The sequence below is a fragment of the Thermobia domestica genome, chromosome 3 (assembly GCF_964235325.1).
Source record: "Thermobia domestica chromosome 3, izTheDome1.hap1.1, whole genome shotgun sequence".
In the NCBI taxonomy this organism is placed as follows: Eukaryota; Metazoa; Arthropoda; class Insecta; order Zygentoma; family Lepismatidae; genus Thermobia; species Thermobia domestica.
Genome location: NC_137456.1, coordinates 16,515,167 through 16,534,661, shown reverse-complemented (window position 1 = coordinate 16,534,661; position 19,495 = coordinate 16,515,167). Strand labels below are relative to the sequence as shown.

The window sequence follows — 19,495 nt, the reverse complement described above, 5'->3', positions numbered from 1 at the left end:
CATTAAAAATTATTTTGAATTAAAACTGTGCTAAATCCTGACATTTTGTTACTTACTGGTAGGAAGACTGAAGTCTTGCATAAGTAAGGAATTAGGATCTGAAATATTAATAAAATATTTTGTCAAAAAAAAAAAAAAATCAAAATGCCAAATAAGTGCTCCAACCAAATGTTCCCAAATATCTTATAGTAGAAACAAATGTACGAATATACTTCCTTTCATAATGTATTGAAGCCCGTAGTTTCTCAAGTAATTCAACACATGTCAATGCAAGAAAATATATAACTTTTTAAATATGTTTTAAAAGGAAAATATGTACTTAACATTAAGAAGAGTCTGTGTTTGAACTTCTTAATAATAAATTTCATAAGATTAATGATTAAAAGCTCATAATGTCTACACAAAACTTTGTTTATTGGATTAGTTTTGTAAAATAAACGTTGTTCATATGAGGATACGAAAATACATAATTTTGTTTATATTAAGACACATTTATTATGAAAAACTGCTTTGCAGTAAACAGATAATTAACGAATAAACAACTAACGTCACGCATTGTTTGGTGACGATCCAGTTCAGCAACATCTAGTGGTGTTGGTATGAAGAGTACGACAGTTTCAATAGTTTTCTTTATGGTACAGTCACGATAGAAAGTTTCTTCACTTGACAAAATTTCTTTTCCCAATAATTCAACAAAAAACAACCTATTAGAGTATAGATTTTGGTAAGTTATCAAGTTATAAGTCTTCTAAGGTTAGCAGCAAAAAGATCCAAATTAATTTATTTGTTCCTGAGTTACTGACAAAAGAAAATTTGTCAACTGTCAAATACTTTCTTTCCCATGTATACCATGGATAGCTGCAGGCGCTATTAATTCTGTCGTATCCCATATACCGTAAACGTCAACAACACTTGGTGGCCCACTTCCAGCTAAATGTCGATCGTCGATATAGTGATATGTCGAAGGATTGCCGCTAGTGTGCCACTTGTGGCAGGGTTTCGTTGAGTATGACGTTAGATGACAACTGTTGTCGATCATTAGAAAGTGAATATGAAAGAACTATGAAATAAAGTAAACAGATCCTCGTCATTTTATTATAAATTTAGTTGACGAATGCATTTTATCATATCATTCTAGTGTTGTGTTTTTTTTTTTTTGTTGTTGTTTTTTTTTTTTTAAAGACTCACCTTGACGTAAACAAATCATGCATAGAGGCGATCTAACATATACCATTTTGTGGTTCATTGGCGTTTCGTTGCGTTTCTCCCGCTACGGGACCGCTAATTTTTGGCGAGATGTCGCTAGTTCCCCATCGGTGACCCACCGATGCTTACGGCATGGGAATATGGATAAAATTTGGTGGCGAATCTGTGACATGCAACAGTTATTTAAAATAAATCTCTTGTACAGTACATGAACGAGTCCTTTTTGTGTATAAAAATATAAAAATACTCAGTTCAAGATGTACTTTAAATTATTTTCCGGTTAATTGCTCCTAATATATAGATAATTTTCTATATTTTGCCTGATAAAGTCATTTTTGACCATTTCAAGTGCTTTTCAGAAATGTTATGTAAGAATCCTTCACATCAAAAGTTTTACTCTCAGTCATTTCCTGAAAGCTAATTTGTAAAGAATGGAAGATGTTGTTCAATTCTTTGGTTGATTTGGTGCTTAACTCTCTCTCGGTACAGAGCCTATATGTTGCGAGAGCCTACAGTTCTAACGGGAAACCATAACCAAATGTGCTCTCCCTAGTAATCAAACTCAGACCTTCCGTATCCAAGGCGTGTGCACACAGAGCCCGAAACGACTCAAAACGACACAAAAATGCATGTCTTCAAATTTGGACATACTTTAATGTGTACAAATGAATTGCCTTCTAATGGTGGACATAAGGAAATATGTGGATTTGTTTTGACATTACTAACATGTCTGCCATGAACATAAGAAATGTGAGCAACTATAGCATGCCAAAATGATCTACTGCCTTGTTTTCATTAGTTTTGACGGGTTAGTATGTTATGTTTTGATCATTAGGGCAATGTTTGAGATGATATACTTCTACGTCAAAAATTTATACAGGCGCGGAAACGTGAGGCGGTTGTCGTTTGTCTCTTGTTATCAGTGTTACCAATGTAGCACTTTGTCGCTTTATCTAGAAATTTTTAAGGATATTTTTTTATCAAAAACAATTGGTTCATTTATCATTGTTAGAATAGAAATTTAGCACCTTTTAAATGTTGTCTAGTGACTAAACTAGCGTTATTTCCACTAAAATTAATATTTCTACCGTCTTCTTACAGTTATTCACGTTGTTGGCAGTGTGTTTAGTATCATTACGACATATGTGTGTGCCCTATTACGGACAGGTTTGACATATATTCTTATGCCATATTAACATACTTCGGGCTCTATGTGTACAGTGTAGTCAGCTAGAAATGTGTTGATATCTGCTCTGTTAATATTAAAGCATCGGACTTCCGAGTGCTGGTACGTTGCCAACGTAGAACAGGCTAAGGAAGGAAACAAGACCTTATAGAATATCAGGAATAAATACGCAGTGCATTCCATAAGATGAAATAGAAATCAAATACAACTATAGAATATTGAGCTGTTTTTATTATCGTCACTTTATATATCACACAAACTGTTGTCGTCTCATCACATCTGCTACAATTAACACTGTTATGCCAGTACGATTATAAGAGTGGCCAGCCACCCTGAATGAGGTTTTCCTGTGTTTTCCTCATTCACACCAGGCAAATGCCGGGGTGGTACCTAACTTATAGGTCCCAGGCCGCTTCCTTCCTTCCCTTTCCCTAGATAATGTGCTCGCCGAGGGACGTCATCCCTGAAAACGTGAAGGGCTAAATGGCCCTAGATGCCGAAAGCCCAGAAATCTAAATCCTAAATCCTTAATCCATCAACATTAACATCTAAGTTACTTAATAGCATTCCTGTTTTAGATATTACTCATCCATCAATATAAATAATTAATATTTATTAAGTATACGTCATCAAATATTATTTTAAATCCTCGTGTTTCATCATATACATATATCAATACACATTTAGACTATATTTATACTAAATTCGTCGCATAACAGCAGAAGGATGATCACATAATTATAGGAAGCAAATTGATAATTGGACATGCGAAAAATTTAAAAAAAAATGTTAATTGTGTAAATTTAGGAATAGGAGAAATGATTTGTCACAGTTAGGTAAAGAAATATATAGTCACAATCAGGTGTAGTAAGTCAAAATCGTGATGGAATTCCAACGGGAAGAAAAGGGACAGTTACCCTGATAGTCAGGGTGAAAGATTTGAAAAACAAATGAAAAAAATAGATGAAATGTAAACGTGTAAGGTAATTGTGAATCAATGTAGATGGTTTCGGGAGTATTAGTAAATGTGTGTGAAAAGTGTGCGATGAGAATAGTTCACTTTTTCTATTTTCTCTTCGGCAGCTCACTCTAGGAGATGTTGACACTTTCACATTCACCGTGCAACTCTATATTTCCATCGCTAATGGCAAAAACAGCAGAAAATTTCAATTTAACAGAGGAAAAAGAAAATAACCGGCTATAGGTTTTCTGCCATTAGAGCCAATACAATGGTAGTGCAGATTTATTTCAATCCAAAGTTAACTTTTACAACAAAATAAAAAATAATAGGGCAAATGTTTAGCAGAAGGGGTCCAGTTTTTTTCGCTAAAAAATGTTACTATTTTGGTAATTTCTGCTCACATTCGATTAGTTTAGGGTAGACTTGGTTAGTTTAAGTTAGGTTAGGCTAGTTTAGGTTACGTTAGGTTAGTTTATTTATGTTATATTAGTGTAGGAGTCCCGCATAATTTTCCAAAAAAAAAAAAAATGATAGAATTTCGCTTATTTCTACTAATATTACGATAGTTTAGGTTAGTTCAGGTTAGCTTACGTTAGTTTATGTTAGGTTAGCTAAGATTTGGTTACGTTATGTTACGTCTAAGTACTTGCATCACTCATTTCTCCTGTAAATTTTGTGTTTTTACGTGCTTCTGGACCCCTTGTACTAAACATACTCCAATAATAGCATAAATGCAATACTAAGAACAACTCATAAACTTTTGCTAATGGTAAAGATAAACAATAAAGGCGCATAAAAAGAAAAATAATCTTATATTGTAATGGAGATCAAACGGGTCCATTACAACAGTAACCATACAGCTACGAAGGAAAACTAAAATCTTCAGAATACCTAATATATAAAGCCGGCAGCCAGCCCAAAAATGTAGAATTTAGGGGTGCCAATCCAACCATCTTATAGTTCATCACCATATTATAGTTTATTATCGAACCTATCGTGAAAAATTTAGGGGCTAGTAAACATTTAGGGGAGGGCCGGCTCCCCTAGACACCCCTGGATACGGCTCTGATATATATTAAGACCTATGTGAGTAATACTTACCCCCGCTGTCTTCATCTCTGTCAGGCTTCCCATTATAATCTATAGGACCTAATGAAAGGAATACATATTTCGTTCATCAATATATTTCATAAGTCAAACAATAAAATTAGTTTTATTTTGAGAGTTATTTTTAAACTATTCACTTTTCAAGATGCACATAATTATCGAAAATATCCGTAACACATTTAGCTGTGGCTGACTCTAGAAGACAATAACTTTGAGAACATTGTGTAATATCTTTATTTTCAGTTGCTATCCATATGTAGCGACATTTTTTTGAGTTTCTGTATGTATTAGTGTTCATTTCACTTACCTCTACAAAAACAAACAAACCAGAAATAATGGTTTATCTAGGTAATACTCACTATTCAAGTTGTTAAATACTATTTTGATGTTTTATAGTTAATGCACAATTCTTACAATTACTGAGAATGTCTCATTAATATGATAAATATTTCTTTATCCAGTCCATGTCATATTTGTAGGTATATAAAATTAACCCAATGATGTTTATCTATAGTTATTTGAATGCAGATAGCTGTTCCGTGTATGTTTGACCAAACCTCACTCTTTCCCCAGCCCGAAGAAAGAACTTGCTCAATCTTGGTCAAGCGCATATCTCAGTGCTCAGGCTATGACAGAGTGTTTGTGCGACAAAAAGTCTTGTCCTAACTGAACCGCTTTCGGAAGAAGTATAACTTCACCAAGTATTTGTATGTATTTTCTCGCTGGGCCGAAAATACTATCAAAACTGAATCTCTTTTGGGTTACGTTGTTGAACCTTACGACGCAAAGTTTGGTGTTTAAACGATCAGAAACAGTGTAAGAGCAATTGTTGTGCTTCTGATATTAGCTTATATTTAATCAAGAATGTGTTTTGTAACCATAAGGAGTCCCTTGTCTCAGCATTTAATTCTACAACTAGCGGGACAATAATACAGCCGTGATCGCATACCACGATCAGCAGCCAGGCGAAACTTAGCAGAATGGGCATGGAAGAGAATTCTCCGATGTAAAGACAGGCGATAAATCGTCTAAATGTGTCTTTGGGAATTTTCAATCATACTTAGCCAACGACTGAATTTACCAGTACCAATGACCTCGAACGCAAGTGTAACGCTCGGAAGCTTACGAGCGGCATTTAATCAAACGCTACATTGGATGAAGCGTGGGTGTATATTTTCGTACGTGATAAACCAAGGGCCACTATGTAGAGAGATAAAAAGGGGAGAAGCTTTTCGTGAAGTGCGTCAGGGAATATAAAGATGCTTTTTCTGAAAGGGTTTATGATAATTGCTGTCTACTGTCACCGAGGCAAACTGAATTTAGGACACTCACAGCCTAAAAAATAACTATCCATGGATAGAAAATTCATACACTGAGATTTGCGGACTATATTGGCAAGCAGAAGAAGCAGGTCTAAGTGGAACACAGGGGATGCTTAACAGTAAATTCAACAGGAAGATCAACAAGAGGAAACCCCACGTCATGAGATGCGCAAGAAAGGAGTAAACACTAAAAATGAGGGTCGAAATAGGAGATCAAATAGTAGAAGAGGTACAGGGCTTCTGATAATTAGAAAGGAAAATGACATACAATAGTCTCGTATTTAGGTAAGTGCTATTTTGTGCTCGAGCACAGGGGGACAGAATTTAAGAGGCTACGAAATTTTGGAACTTTTTAAAGATTCACAATAAAGGAATATTTGAAACTAGTTGAAAGTAGTAACCTGCAGAGTCCCGCGCAAGTGCGAGAAAATATGCTAATACGTTTAATTCGCTCTAATCACAGTAGTTACTAATTAGCTAGTTTATCTGATTATTTTTTAAAAAGTCATCCTCTCCCACCGTCACCCTAAATGGTGAGGCCGAACTTGAGCATAATGAAAACTGATATCGTTAAACTCAGGATCCTCGGAAATTATGAATTCAACACTAATATCTGTCGTTTTTCATTATTTTTAATATCTCGCTCCCTCCCTGAGAAGTAGTGTATGACCTTGAAGTTAAATTTGATTAAAACTGTCACTATTCTTCTCAGCGACTCCAAAAACTACGAATTCAACTCTAATATTGGTCGTTTCCGATTATTTTTTAAAAAATGTCCCCATGTTATTCTTATGATAACTTCTGTAACTTGTAATACCTAAACTGCTACCCAACAAGAGCTGGTATGTTTGCAAAATCACGGCTTGTTCCTTGTTTGTGCGGGAGAAGGCATTTTTATTTAGAGCACAACGGCGCACAATATATAAATACGGGCGTGACAATACTAGGAGCAAATAAGATGTAAAATCCCGAATAGTTCGAGCGAAGAATGTGTTTGCAGAGAGAGAAGAGCTTTTAATCGACATACAGAAAAAAAAATGGAGAAAGCAGTTGTATGAAATGAAGCATACTCTTAAGTAGAAGAACAAAAAGGAAGAATGGAGGCCTTCGAAGTGTGGTACTGCAGAATAATGATGAAAATTTATCTTTCAACAAGAAAAAATCACTCTTAACTAGCTGACTTACTGTTGGACTAAGGAAGAAGTTGATCAAGTGCATATATGGAGCATTGGACTGTATGGTTCAGAGACTTGGACATTACGGAAGTTAGAGAAAAATATTTAAAGAGCTTCAAAATATGGTGTTAGAGGAAGATGGAGAAGGTAAAATAAACAGAGAGAGCGACAAGCTAAGAGGTTTTAAAACTGGTAGGAGAGAAGAAGACGCTTTTAGCTAGCATCCTTCGTAAAAAAAAAAAAGGAAGGCCAATTGTATTATACACATCTTGCGAAGCAATTGTCTTCTTCATACTGCCATAGAAGGAAAGTCAAGAACGGGAAGGAGAAAAACACAAGTGATCAATGATTTGAAAAATAGAAAAATATATTGGGAGTTAAAAGAAAAGGAACTGAAGATCGAGAAAAGTGGAAGAAATGTTTTCAGGTCCAAACTTAAAATTTAAAAACAAAAACCCTCATTAACCCCATTACTTGCCAAAATAATAATAATAATAATAATAATAATAATAATAATAATAATAATAATAATAATAATAATAATAATAATAATAATAATAATAATAATAATAATAATAAGTTTTCGAATAAAAGGGCGCTGGAAATGATAGGAAAAAGAAGTACATTAGAAATTATGTTAAGGAGAAGAGATATAATTATTCAAGATGGAAGAATCACACTGCTGGCTATGGACGGAATTTCAGAAGGAAAAATTGTCGAAAGAAGGCAGCAATTCAAATATATGGACCAAGTTATAAAGGATATACCAAAAAAAAAAAAACTATCATCATCATTATCATAGTTATTCTGTCATTAGTGAGAGGTCACTTGCCGCAACTGTCAAGCTTCTATGGCTCCACGGGCTTCCGCTAACCTCTTTGTCTTCACATGCGATTTCTTTCTTTTGATATCGTCCATCAATTGTAACCTCCTTCGCCTTCTCCCTCTCTTTCCTGCCACCATACCCTCTAGCACCTCCCTCATGATAGACTTTCCTTTTAGCAAATGTCCAAACCAGTTTTTCTCCCTCTTGTAAATAGTATAAAACTTTTCTTTTCTCCCCTCCGTTTCTAACATCCTCTAATTCGTTTTCCGCTCGACCCAATTCATTCTCTCTATTCTTCTTCACACCCACATTTCGAATCTTCTAGTCGTTTTTCATCACTTATGAATAATGTCCATTTTTCATTCAAATATAGTACAATATTCCGCACAAAGCATTTTATAAATCTTTAATTCAACTCTTTATTCACACAAAATAGACTTTTCTTCCTCATAAAACCTTTTCTCCCCATTCCCATCCTTATTCTTATTTCACGTTCACACTTCATATCATCACTAATACTACAACTACTCAGGTACTGAAAACCACCTGTTCTATTTCCTCCCCTCTTATTTCTATATTTCACACCGACCACTTTAAGTAAATAAAAAGTTTAGCTGAAGATAGGGGGGAAGAAATGAAAAGATCACCAATCCAGAGATTGACTACAGAATAAGAGAGATTTACTTGTACGAATTGGAACAGAGAAGAATACAGATGGAGGAATTGTAATATTATTTGTGACAAGATGTGAAGTAATTTATTAAAAAACAAATTTAACACTTTACAACTACCGTTAATAAGTCGTTAAAATTACTTACGTTCTCGTTCCACTGATGAAGTGTCTTCTCGCGAAGTTATTCTCGCATCTGAAATGAAAGAACTTTGAAATGTGCATTCCTGAAAAATCCAGCCAATCCTCTCTTTAGAGGAGGTATATTTTTGCTACCGCATTTAATTAATTTCTATTATTTTCACTTGCAATGAAGATCTGAGTTATGTTAGTTACAGAAAATTTATAGTACACCGTGTTTCAAAGAGAATGACCTGATTTTGGACGGTAATAATTACGAAACATGGAACATGCCCGAAAGCACCATGTTTCAAACAAAATGACCTGATTTTGGACGGTAATAATTACGGAACATGGAACATATCCGCAAGCACTGTGTTTCAAACAGAATAACCTGATTTTGGACGGTAATAATTACGGAACATGGAACATGCCCGCAAGCACCGTGTTTCAAACAGAATGACCTGATTTTGGACGGTAATAATTAAGGAACATGGGGCGTGCCCGCAAGCACCGTGTTTCAAACAGAATGACCTGATTTTGGACGGTAATAATTAAGGAACATGGGGCGTGCCGGCAAGGAAATGAGTGTTGTTTGAATGGGCGCGCCCTAGAGTTACAGAAAAATCGTTGTTAGATGTCAGTTAATGCGTCTTCTTAATTTGCAGTCAGTCAAAAGTAAGATGGCATCCTTCAACAGAAGGCGTTTTGCATGCTGCGGTTTGCAAAGACTGAATCAGTTATTTCGGTGCCGCTGCTTTTCGTTGGCATTTTGGCATTGATCCAACTGCACCCGAAAACATTCGTCGTTGGTATCGCCAATTTAAAAAGACAGGATACTTGTGCAAAGGTAAGAGTCCAGGTCAGCCTCGCACTTTCGATAAAATGGTGGTGCTCCTGCTGTTGGACACACAGAGCATTTGTAATAGCATAGCTAAAGCTTACACATTTTGTAAGTGTTTGGAATTTATCCCATTTTTGTAGTGTGTTTTTATGAATATGTATGGACTTTTAAAGTTGGGACATTCTGTTTGAAACACCTTGTATATTTGCTTGACTTAATTACATCTATAAATAAGAATACAGGGCATTAAAAGAGATGAATGGTCACATACGTTTCAAAAACATAATAGTAAAAACTTAATTTTACGTTTTCAGGTATACCATTATGATATTTCCTACTATAATTACTAAGGGTGTGTGTACATAAAAGTTCATTTTAGGTTTGTTAGATTAGTTAGGCCGGTTATGACTAATTTTCTAAGCTGTAGTCGTATTGCACTCTAATAGAATACCCGAAGCTCAAGATAAAATGTTTTCCGAACGGGGAACGAGGTGAAAGCGAAATTTTACACCGAAACGAAGATGGTTTTGTGTCTGTTTCTTAGTTTCTTATAGCTAATCAGTTTAAAATTTGCGTAACTACAGAGTGTCGAATATACAATGCAACCCCGAGTTTGGGATAGTAGAACTTTTGAAACGGAAGCGGTACACAAATAATGGTTATACCAAAATGAAGCTTTGTTCATGCATATATTTTAAAACTAGGAAGCAACGATTGAAGTACACAAGGAGCCACACAGGTTGCCAGATGCCAGATGAAGCCGAAAGTTTTTTTGTTTTTTTTTTTTTTTTTTTTTGTAAAATAGGTAAATTGACTCATAACTCATACGTATGGATGTTTTGTAGTTAATTTTCAGTTTGTTTAGTTGGAGTAGCTTGGAAACTATGGAACAGAAAAATGAATTTTCCATTTATACCAATAATTAATCGGATGAGGCCTCTGTAAGGTGAATTAGGGAAATCGTAGTTTTCATAAATTAACAAAATATGAATTGGCAAGACTGGCTTCAGTTCATCTAAAGGTGTGTTAAAGATCTGTGTACATTATGCAATTCCTGAAAACAATAAAAAAAAAAGACATTTTGGAATTATCGTGCTAAAACTTTTACTTACATGCACCCGGCAACACTGCTATTATCACGAAATGAGTTATCAACTCTACAGCAGAGCTGGGAGTGTCCCCTGTTTTGATTCAAACACTGGTTCACATGTTTCACCAGGTTGGCAGCAACTTTAGGAAGAGTAGAAGTATTAATGTTCTCAGTGGCACTGTGAATATTCGTTTCCAAATCTTGTATAATTCGAGGATTGTTCTTGTATATCTCTTGCTTTAAGTAGCCCCTTAGAAATGAATAGCAGTTTTGCCGGATCCATGTAAGTAAAAGTTTTATTATGATAATTTCAAAGTTACTTTAACGTTGTTTTCATCTATTACGTAATGTAGACAGACCCTTAACACACTTTTTGATGCACTGAAACATTAGCAGTGTTGCCAATTCAGATTGTTAATTTATGAAAACTACGATTTTCTTAGTTTCGCCTTACATACACCTCATCCGATTAGTTATCGGTGGAAATGAAAAATTCTTTCTTCTGTTCCATAGTTTCTAAGCTTTTCCAACTAAAGAAACTGAAAATTAACGACAGAATATCCATACTTATGAGTTATAAGTCAATTTACATGTTTTGCAAATATATATATATATATATATATATATATATATATATATATATATATATATATATATATATATATATATATATATATATTTACACCTTCGGTTATATCTGGCAACACTGTGTGGTTCCTAGTGTACTTCAATCGTTGCCTCCTAGTTTAAAAATACATGCATGAACAAGTCTTCATTTGGTAAACCATTATTTGTGTATCTCTTCCGGTTCAAACATTCTACTATCCCAAACTCGGGGTGGCATTGTATATTGGACACCCTGTAATAAAACACTTGTTCCTTCCACGTTCTTGATAAGACTTTAGGCAACCAACATGACACCTGCGATAAAGTGGGTTGCATAACATACTCTTGCTAGCTGCCAAAGGAAAGCCAGTTTGAAAACCAATCAAGACAGTCCACCCTGGACAGAATAAAAGACCCTATATTGTAAATGTACTTTCTTAATTACGAAATCCACACAGGGAAACCAAAGTGGTACTTGACTAAGAAAGTCTTTCTAAAAGAGAAAACAGCGAAATTTTTCGTTTCTTCTTCACAAAATAACGGCTTTTTATGAGAAAAAGTCTCTATCCCAAATATCTTCTTTTCTTGTTGTTTACATTTTATTATTGTTAGCTTCCTACCAACTTGTGGTTACACAAATATTAATGTTGAAATCTAAAAATGGGAACCGCCTTTGTCCATAGTATGTAGAAATAATTAAATTGAAAAATGAATAAAGCATTCAGTTTTACGTCCCACGGTTAGTCCGATTAGGCTACAGGAGACGGTGATGATGAGAAATGAATGAAATTGTGGAAGGAAACGAGATAAACCCGAGAAGACCCAGGAACATGGTATTTATCCAGCACAAAGTTCATTTGGCGTGAGCTGGGATTGAAACCGGGAACCCCACGCACCAGAGATGGGTGCTCTACCACTGAGCCACCGCGGCACCGCAATAATTCAATTCAAATAGTACAATCTTTAAATTCAAGTGAAAATATGACAATAATTGTAGGTCAGCATAGCGACTTATAATGGCGTCGTATGATAACTGCATAGTTACCGACAATTATTAGCGTGAATACTTACTGTTTGAAATTACCTTGATTCAAGAACTGTGACGTTTCTCTTGTACAACTTCGATGTAAACCGTGTTACTTATGTAACTTACTTTTAATATATGTATCATCATCATCATCATCATCGGTATTCTGCCATTATTGGCAGATCACTTGCTGCAACTGAGAAGCTTTCTTGTCCACGGTGTTCTCCTAATCTCTTAGTCTTCACGTACGAATTCTCTCTTTTGATATCGTCCATTAAGTGTAGTCTTCTTCGCCCTTTCCCTCTCTTTCCTGCCACCATACCCTCTAGCACGTCACTCATTATACAGTTCCTTCTTAGCCATATTCTTTTTTCCCCACCATTTCTAACACCCTCAATTTCTTTTTCCACTCGACTTAGCTAGTTTTATCCATTCTTTTCCACACCCACATTTCGAAGGCTTCCAGTCGTGTTTCATCATTTTTGCGTAATGTCCATGTCTCTGACCCATACAGTACAATACTCCACATGAAGAAATTTATGAGTCTTTTTCTCAACTCTTTATTCAAGACCCCACAAAATAGTATTTTCTTCCTCCTAAAGGCTTCTTTCGCCATTCCTATCATTGCTTTTATTTCATGTTCACATTTAATGTAATTAGTAATAATACATCAGAGATATCGAACACTAAATGTATATGTAATTTGCAATATGCAATAGGAAAAATGTCATTTGTTTAATATTTGTCTTAATGATAAAGTCTACCCTCTTATCAGTAAGATTAAAAAAAAAAACGACGTATCTGTTTTGTAAACAATGATACGACAATCTTATTTATGTAGTCTCCTTTCTATTATTTTATCGTATTAACTCAACACTCAACATTTGTCTTATTCTCTAACTACACGCTCTCTAATCGACAAGTTTGTTGATCAAAATTGCAAAGCGTGTACGGATTTATCTTCCATTTTCTCCGCATGGTATTTTATACGTGACACGGTTTGTGATTCTCAATACATTCAAATGAAATGCTTGCTCTCTTGTTTTATAAGCAGAACACTAACGGAATATGTTTCTGATACAGAATTGACAGGACTAAACAGGACCGAAAAGACATTTATTGACAACACCTTACTATAATTTTTTTGTGATAGATTTTGGCGAGACAATTTTTATGTCAGGTCTTTAAAAGAGTTTCAAAACACGAGAGTATTTCTTTTAACCTTAATTAAGTCACCAGAGAAGAACTACCTGAGATAATGAAACGCAGATAAGCAAAATATGTTTATTAAAGATTTACCATACTTCCTTGTCATTCAATATTTTGGCGTAGCGAGACTCTAAACGCATCGAGTTGAACCAAAGGCGGCCACCAAGTGTGAGTACGTGATGTAGTTCTGTTTTTACAACTGGCAATTGAGTTCTTTGAAATCATAGAATCAGACAGTTGAGAAACCACGTTCTATCCCTTTCACGGATCACAAGATTCAACTGTTCATCAATGTCATCTTCTCACACCGATATCCAACCACGGCCACTATTATTACACGTCTGTAAGTTTTTCTGTATATTCTTTCTAATAGTCGCAGAAACAGCAATCACTTATAAACTTCCTATCATAATCCTTTAGCATTCAACGACGAATTGCAATTTATACGAGGCGTGTTTTTAATTAAGGTCCGTTTGAACATAAGTACACAACGAAAGGTTATTTAAAAAAAAATAATGTATCTTCAGAAAGTACATACTTTACTCTATTTTTCGACATAGTTGCCAAGTTTGTTCAAACACTTATCATACCTCTCAACCAATTACAAAATACCCTCTTCATAAAAACTTGCCGTCTGCTCCGATAACCAGGTGTTCACTGCCGTTTTCACATCGTCGTCATCATGGTAACGGTTGCCACTGAGGTGTTGTTTGAGGTGGAGGAACAAATGGTAATCGCTCGGCGCAAGATCAGGACTGTAGGGTGGGTGGTCTAAAACTTCCCAGCCAAAACTGTCCAACAAAACGCGTGTCTGATCTGCAGTGTGAGGTCTTGCATTGTCATGGAGAAGGACAATGCCCTTTCTCAACATGCCGCGTCTTTTGTTTTGAATCGCTCTGCGTAGCTTTCTCAGGGTTTGGCAGTATGTTTCTGCATTTATAGTGGTTCCTCGTTGCATGAAGTCGATCAACAAAACACTATGCCTATCCCAGAACACCGACGCCATGATTTTGCGCTGGGACAGAGTCTGTTTGGCTTTCACCTTTACAGGCGAGTGTATGTGTCTCCATTCCATGATCTGTTGCTTCGATTCGGGCATGATAACCCATGTTTCGTCTCCAGTTACGATCTGACTCAAGAAGCCGTCACCTTCTTCGTGATAACGAGTCAAGAACTTCATCGCACACTCAAATCTTTATTTTTTGTGGTCCTCTGTTAGGAGTTTCGGGACCCAACGGGAGCACAGTTTCCTAAACTTTAGGTGTTCAGAAACAATTTTGTAAAGCACTGATCTCGACACGTCAGGAAATTTGTTTGAGAGATCTGTTATTGTGAAGCGCCTGTTCTCACGAACCCTCGCTTCAACTGAAGCCACCAAATCGTCTGTAATCAAAGAAGGGCGACCGGAGCGTTCCTCATTAAGGACGTTGTACCGGCCATTTTTTAATTCTCGCACCCACTTACGCACTTTGCTTGCACTCATAACAGTATCACCGTACACTTCGCAAATCTGTCGATGAATTTCTGCAGCAGACAGGTTTCTTGCTGACAAAAACCGTATCACTGAGCGAACCTCACACGCGGTGGGCGACTTGATAGTCTTAAACATTGTCAAAGCACGGAACACAACCGTACAGTTCAGCTACAGAACTGAAACTGAGCACAGTTGTTCCCGAGGCATGCCGGTACACGACGCACACGCTCGTTGCGGTATGCGCGCGAACTACTAGTGTCTACAACAAAACGGACCTTACTTAAATAACACGCCTCGTATAATGGCCTTCCGTTAGAATAAATCGAATGACTAACTAGTTCACGCTTAGCGGGAGCTTTCATTGAACTCGACATATTTACAAGCTGTTTACTTCAAAATGATTAAACGGTATAATCTGTCTTTTGGTATGGGACATGTGCGATTTCCAATGGCATATAAGCGTTTTCACATTTCACTTGGTTTTATCCTGGTGGTCAGGGGGCGCGGTGGCTCAGTGGTAGAGCGTTCACATCCGGTTCTTGGGGTCTCTAATTCTATCCCAGCTCGCGCCGTGTGGACTTTGTGGTGGACAAACACCGTGCTCGTTGGTTTTATCGGGGTTCTCCCGTTTCTTCCCACTTTCCTCATTCCACCATTTCGTTCATTTCTCATCACCACCGTCTCCTTCAGCGTAACCGGCATAATCGTGGGACGTAAAACTTAAAGGTTTCGTTTCATTTCATATTCTGGAGGTCTGGGGATAAGTGAGACATCCAATGGTATATACGGGTTTTGACTTCTCACGTGGTTCTCCTCGGGTGGCCTAGGGATATGTGTGATGTTCAATTGCATATACGCGTTTTGCCATTTCATGTGGTTCTTTTCTGGTGGCCCAAGGCCGACTGCATTTTGACCACATTCTGGGACAGCCAATGCACTGCAGAGGAGATACTGAGAGAAGAATGTATTCTGTTCACCGCATATTGAAAGCAGTCAGTATATGCAATTGAGGAAAAGGTTTGGTATCTCGCTTGTAAAGACGCACAATGAATGAAACCACGGGGAGAACTGTGATTTGTTGACCCGGGTTCGATTTCCGGCAGAAGCTCATGTGGGTCGGATTCCACTTTAATCACTAGGTCCCGTAACTAATAGCCTCGCTGCTGAAAGGTACATTAAACTCAAAATCAACTTAACTCAGTAATTTGTTACTTTGAAAAGACACTCACAAGGGGCTTGTGAATATCATATATATCTTCTAATTCAGCAAATGAAAGTCTTTCTAACAGTAGCAGGACTGAGAGTAGTGAACTACCTAGAAGGACTGTTACCCGTCATTTTGACCGGTGACGTTTTTCTGTTTTTTTTTTTTTTTTTTTTTCAGTTTAACCTCTTAAGTTAATTCAGTACAGTGTCTTTATAGGTCAATACTGCATTATGCTTATCCTACAAATAATCAATGGCTATAGAAACTGCATTTAATTAAAGAAAAACTTATCAAAGTATAGAATACACTGTAAATATAAAATGTATTGAAACTAAACTTACAGATGCAAGGAAACATATATAATAGTTTGTTTTGTTATCTCTATGACTTTTTTTCAATGAAAGCCCCAACAGGTTACATATATATACAATCAAATTGAAAGAAAAATTGACAAAAACTGCAGTGAAAATTACGAGAAAAGAACATTTTTCTTTGTGACATCTATTTAACAAAGCCGCTGTCTATGTCAATACACTTGGCACATTTGTAAAGAACACTTCCAGAACATGGACCACATACGAGTTTCTTGCACTGTACACACAAATTTTTAGTTTTACTGGAGTATTTGCATCCTCCTATCTGGCAGGTTTTCAGTCTTTGTACCTGAGGTGCTTCGGAGGTCACACTGTGTGAATGAACAGGTCTTTTTCTTGATTGTACAAAAGTAACGGAGAGTTCTGCTAATTTGAAAAGAAAGATTCGCGGAGTAACTTTTTCTCTTGTTGTTTCTGTGTAAAGGATCTAGGCGTTGATTCCTGCGAGGTCTAGGACGTTGAAAAACACATACATAGGTCACCTGCGGTATCCAAACTTGACAGTATACAGACGAGACATCTGGTCCAGAATATTAACTCCAAATTTAGTGGAATTGTAGAAGGTTACTGTTTCAGGAAGTTTCTTCGGTGTTTGTTCGTTCACTGCAACTGACTGGTGCATTGTGCTCAACAGGAGAACATTTTTCTTGCTCTTGCCCTGATAGGAAATAATTGTTGTGTCACCACATTTGTAACGATCCAGCAGTAGACTTTACTGATGGAGGAACTTCTCTTCGTGTTTTTTTTTTTTTTTTTTTTTTCAGTGTACCAACTATGGTTGTGTTCTCCTGCTTCAGCAGCTCTGCAAGATGTTTGGCTGTGAAGAAATTGTCGCATTTCACATTTCTTCCTTTCAAATTGTAAGGTTGCATGATACATATGACAACATGTTCTGGAACAGGTATGTTAGGGGGTCTTTTATCTTGTTTACCCAAGTAAGGAAATTCATTCACCATGTATTTACTATTAGCATCTGCTGCAAGCCAGAACTTCAAACCAAATTTATCTGGTTTGTTACTCATGTATTGTATATAGCGGCATCAAGCTTTGCATGGATAGAGTTGTTCATCTACAGTTATAAATGCACTTGCTTTATAGTTCCCAATACCATTAGCAATAAATGGATTACAGATTTGTGAAGCTGCTGCGAAGCCACAGGTCTTGAGTCTTTCGGCACGAGTGTACTTGTCATCAAATCTTAGAAATCTCATGACTTCTAGGGACTTGTCTCTTTCCATAGTGCGAGAAAAATGGCGGACCCTACACTTGCGACCACAGAAGTTTCAGGGGGAAATTCTTTGCTCCATACAGTCCACGTGCCTACACTATACCTATGGCAGCTTCTAATTGATCGATATCAAGTTCCCATGTGTCTTCCTGGAGAACTTCTCGGGCTGTAATTTGTGTACAGTTTCTTATGTTTTGTAGAATACTAGTGTCTATCAATAGTCGCCATGCACTCAAGTAACTCCCAGCAATTATAAGCTTCTTAGCGTTACACGTTGGTCCAGTAGTTTCTGCAAATACGTTGTGGCGCCCTGTTCTTCCAGGTGCATGTCCCGATGCAATTCGAGCCCACACTGTTCCATCGACTGCAGTCTCTTCATTCCGAACATCCGGATGTTGAGATACATGGGATTTCCTCCGGGTTTTTTTCTCGGCTGCGAGTAGAAATTTCTGGTGTCACTGAAGTCAAACTTGTAGGCAGTGACTCGTTTCAATATTCATCTTCCGACTCTGGTGATCCACCTAGTTTTGTTGCGTGAGATTTATATTCAGTGTTCTCTTTGGAATCTTTGTCATCTCCATCCAACTCATCACACTCAAATATATCTTCCATTTCAGAATCTTCTGGTAAACTGCTCAAATAATTGAATAATTCTTCATCGGAACAAAAACACGGGCGTGCCATAATAATGAGGAGCGCAAAACTTCTGCAGAGCACAACGTACCAATAAATAATGTTTTCTTCCACTACATAAAGTACACTGGCGCGAGAGGGAGGGGGAATGAAATTAAATAAAATACACCTTTTATTGCAACAATGAAATAAAATAAGCTAACCGTATAAAAAAAGACATTGTCGCGGCTTTACAGACATAAAACTCAAGAAAAATGTCACCTGCTATAATGACCGCAGCAGACCTTTAAGGTAAAAATGTTTATAATTCGTTCAGTTTTTCTTTTTAATAGACGTTTGTCTTTTGGAGAAATGTTTAACTACCTAGCTGCGTTAAAAGTCCTTGAATATGGGCCCTCAAAATTAAAACATACACTACTTATTAAATGTTAAACAAAGCTCACCGGTCAGATTGACCGGTTCCGTCCTTCCAGTGCTAAGTAACAACAAATATACTAATAGTTTTAAGTATGCAAGCAGGCCCGCATGCAGTGGGGATCTAGGGGATCCGGGCCCCCTAAATTTTGGCTGGCCTCCTAAAATTTTCACGGTAGGCTGGCAAATAAACTAGAATATGGTGATGAATTGTAATATGATTGGATCGGGTCCCCCCTAACTTCAGCCGGCCCTCCCCTACATTTTTGGGCTGGCCACAGGACTGTATACAAGGTATCTCTAGTTTCTTAACAATAAACAGAAACTCCTGTATGCTAGTGCTCACATTGGGAGAAAGAAATACTTTGTGATAATCTTTATATTGACTGATACGATTTACGTTATATGTAGTATATAAATTCATATATGAGTATTACAAATATCGACAATCAAATATACATTAATTTACTTGGAACAAGTGAATGGCGTTAACAAATATACGAGGGAGGATTTGAATCTAAGGTTACAAGGCCAATATTTCTGGAGGTTCATCTGTTGGAGTGTGCGATAATTTTAATGCATGGAGTTGGCAACTGTGCAGAGTTTCTGCCACCCGCCACCTATGGTGCTAGTTTAGATAAACACAAATGACGACTCGTTTGGAAAACTGGTCTCGCGAAGGAGTCCGCTCAGTTATTTGATTTCTGTGGACGAAACATGTAACCGTGGCTGAAATTCACCGGCAGCTGGTAGAGGTTTACGGAGAGACTGTAATGTCTCGTCAGCATGTAGCAGAATGGTGTCGAAAGTTTGCGG

The 19,495-nt window shown here is 36.8% G+C and overlaps 1 protein-coding gene across 2 annotated transcripts in view; it reads right to left on the bottom strand.

Moving 5' to 3' along the window:
- LOC145681391 (uncharacterized) overlaps positions 1–19,495 on the bottom strand; it is a 47,337-nt gene that overhangs the window by 18,718 nt on the left and 9,124 nt on the right. For both annotated transcript variants that reach the window (XM_081753042.1, XM_081753043.1), the window contains exons 2-4: positions 8,602–8,649; positions 4,455–4,502; positions 57–98 (exon numbers count right to left, since the gene is read on the bottom strand). In XM_081753042.1, coding sequence (XP_081609168.1) covers positions 57–98; positions 4,455–4,502; positions 8,602–8,649 — 138 coding nt within the window. The remainder of the gene's footprint in view (positions 1–56; positions 99–4,454; positions 4,503–8,601; positions 8,650–19,495) is intronic.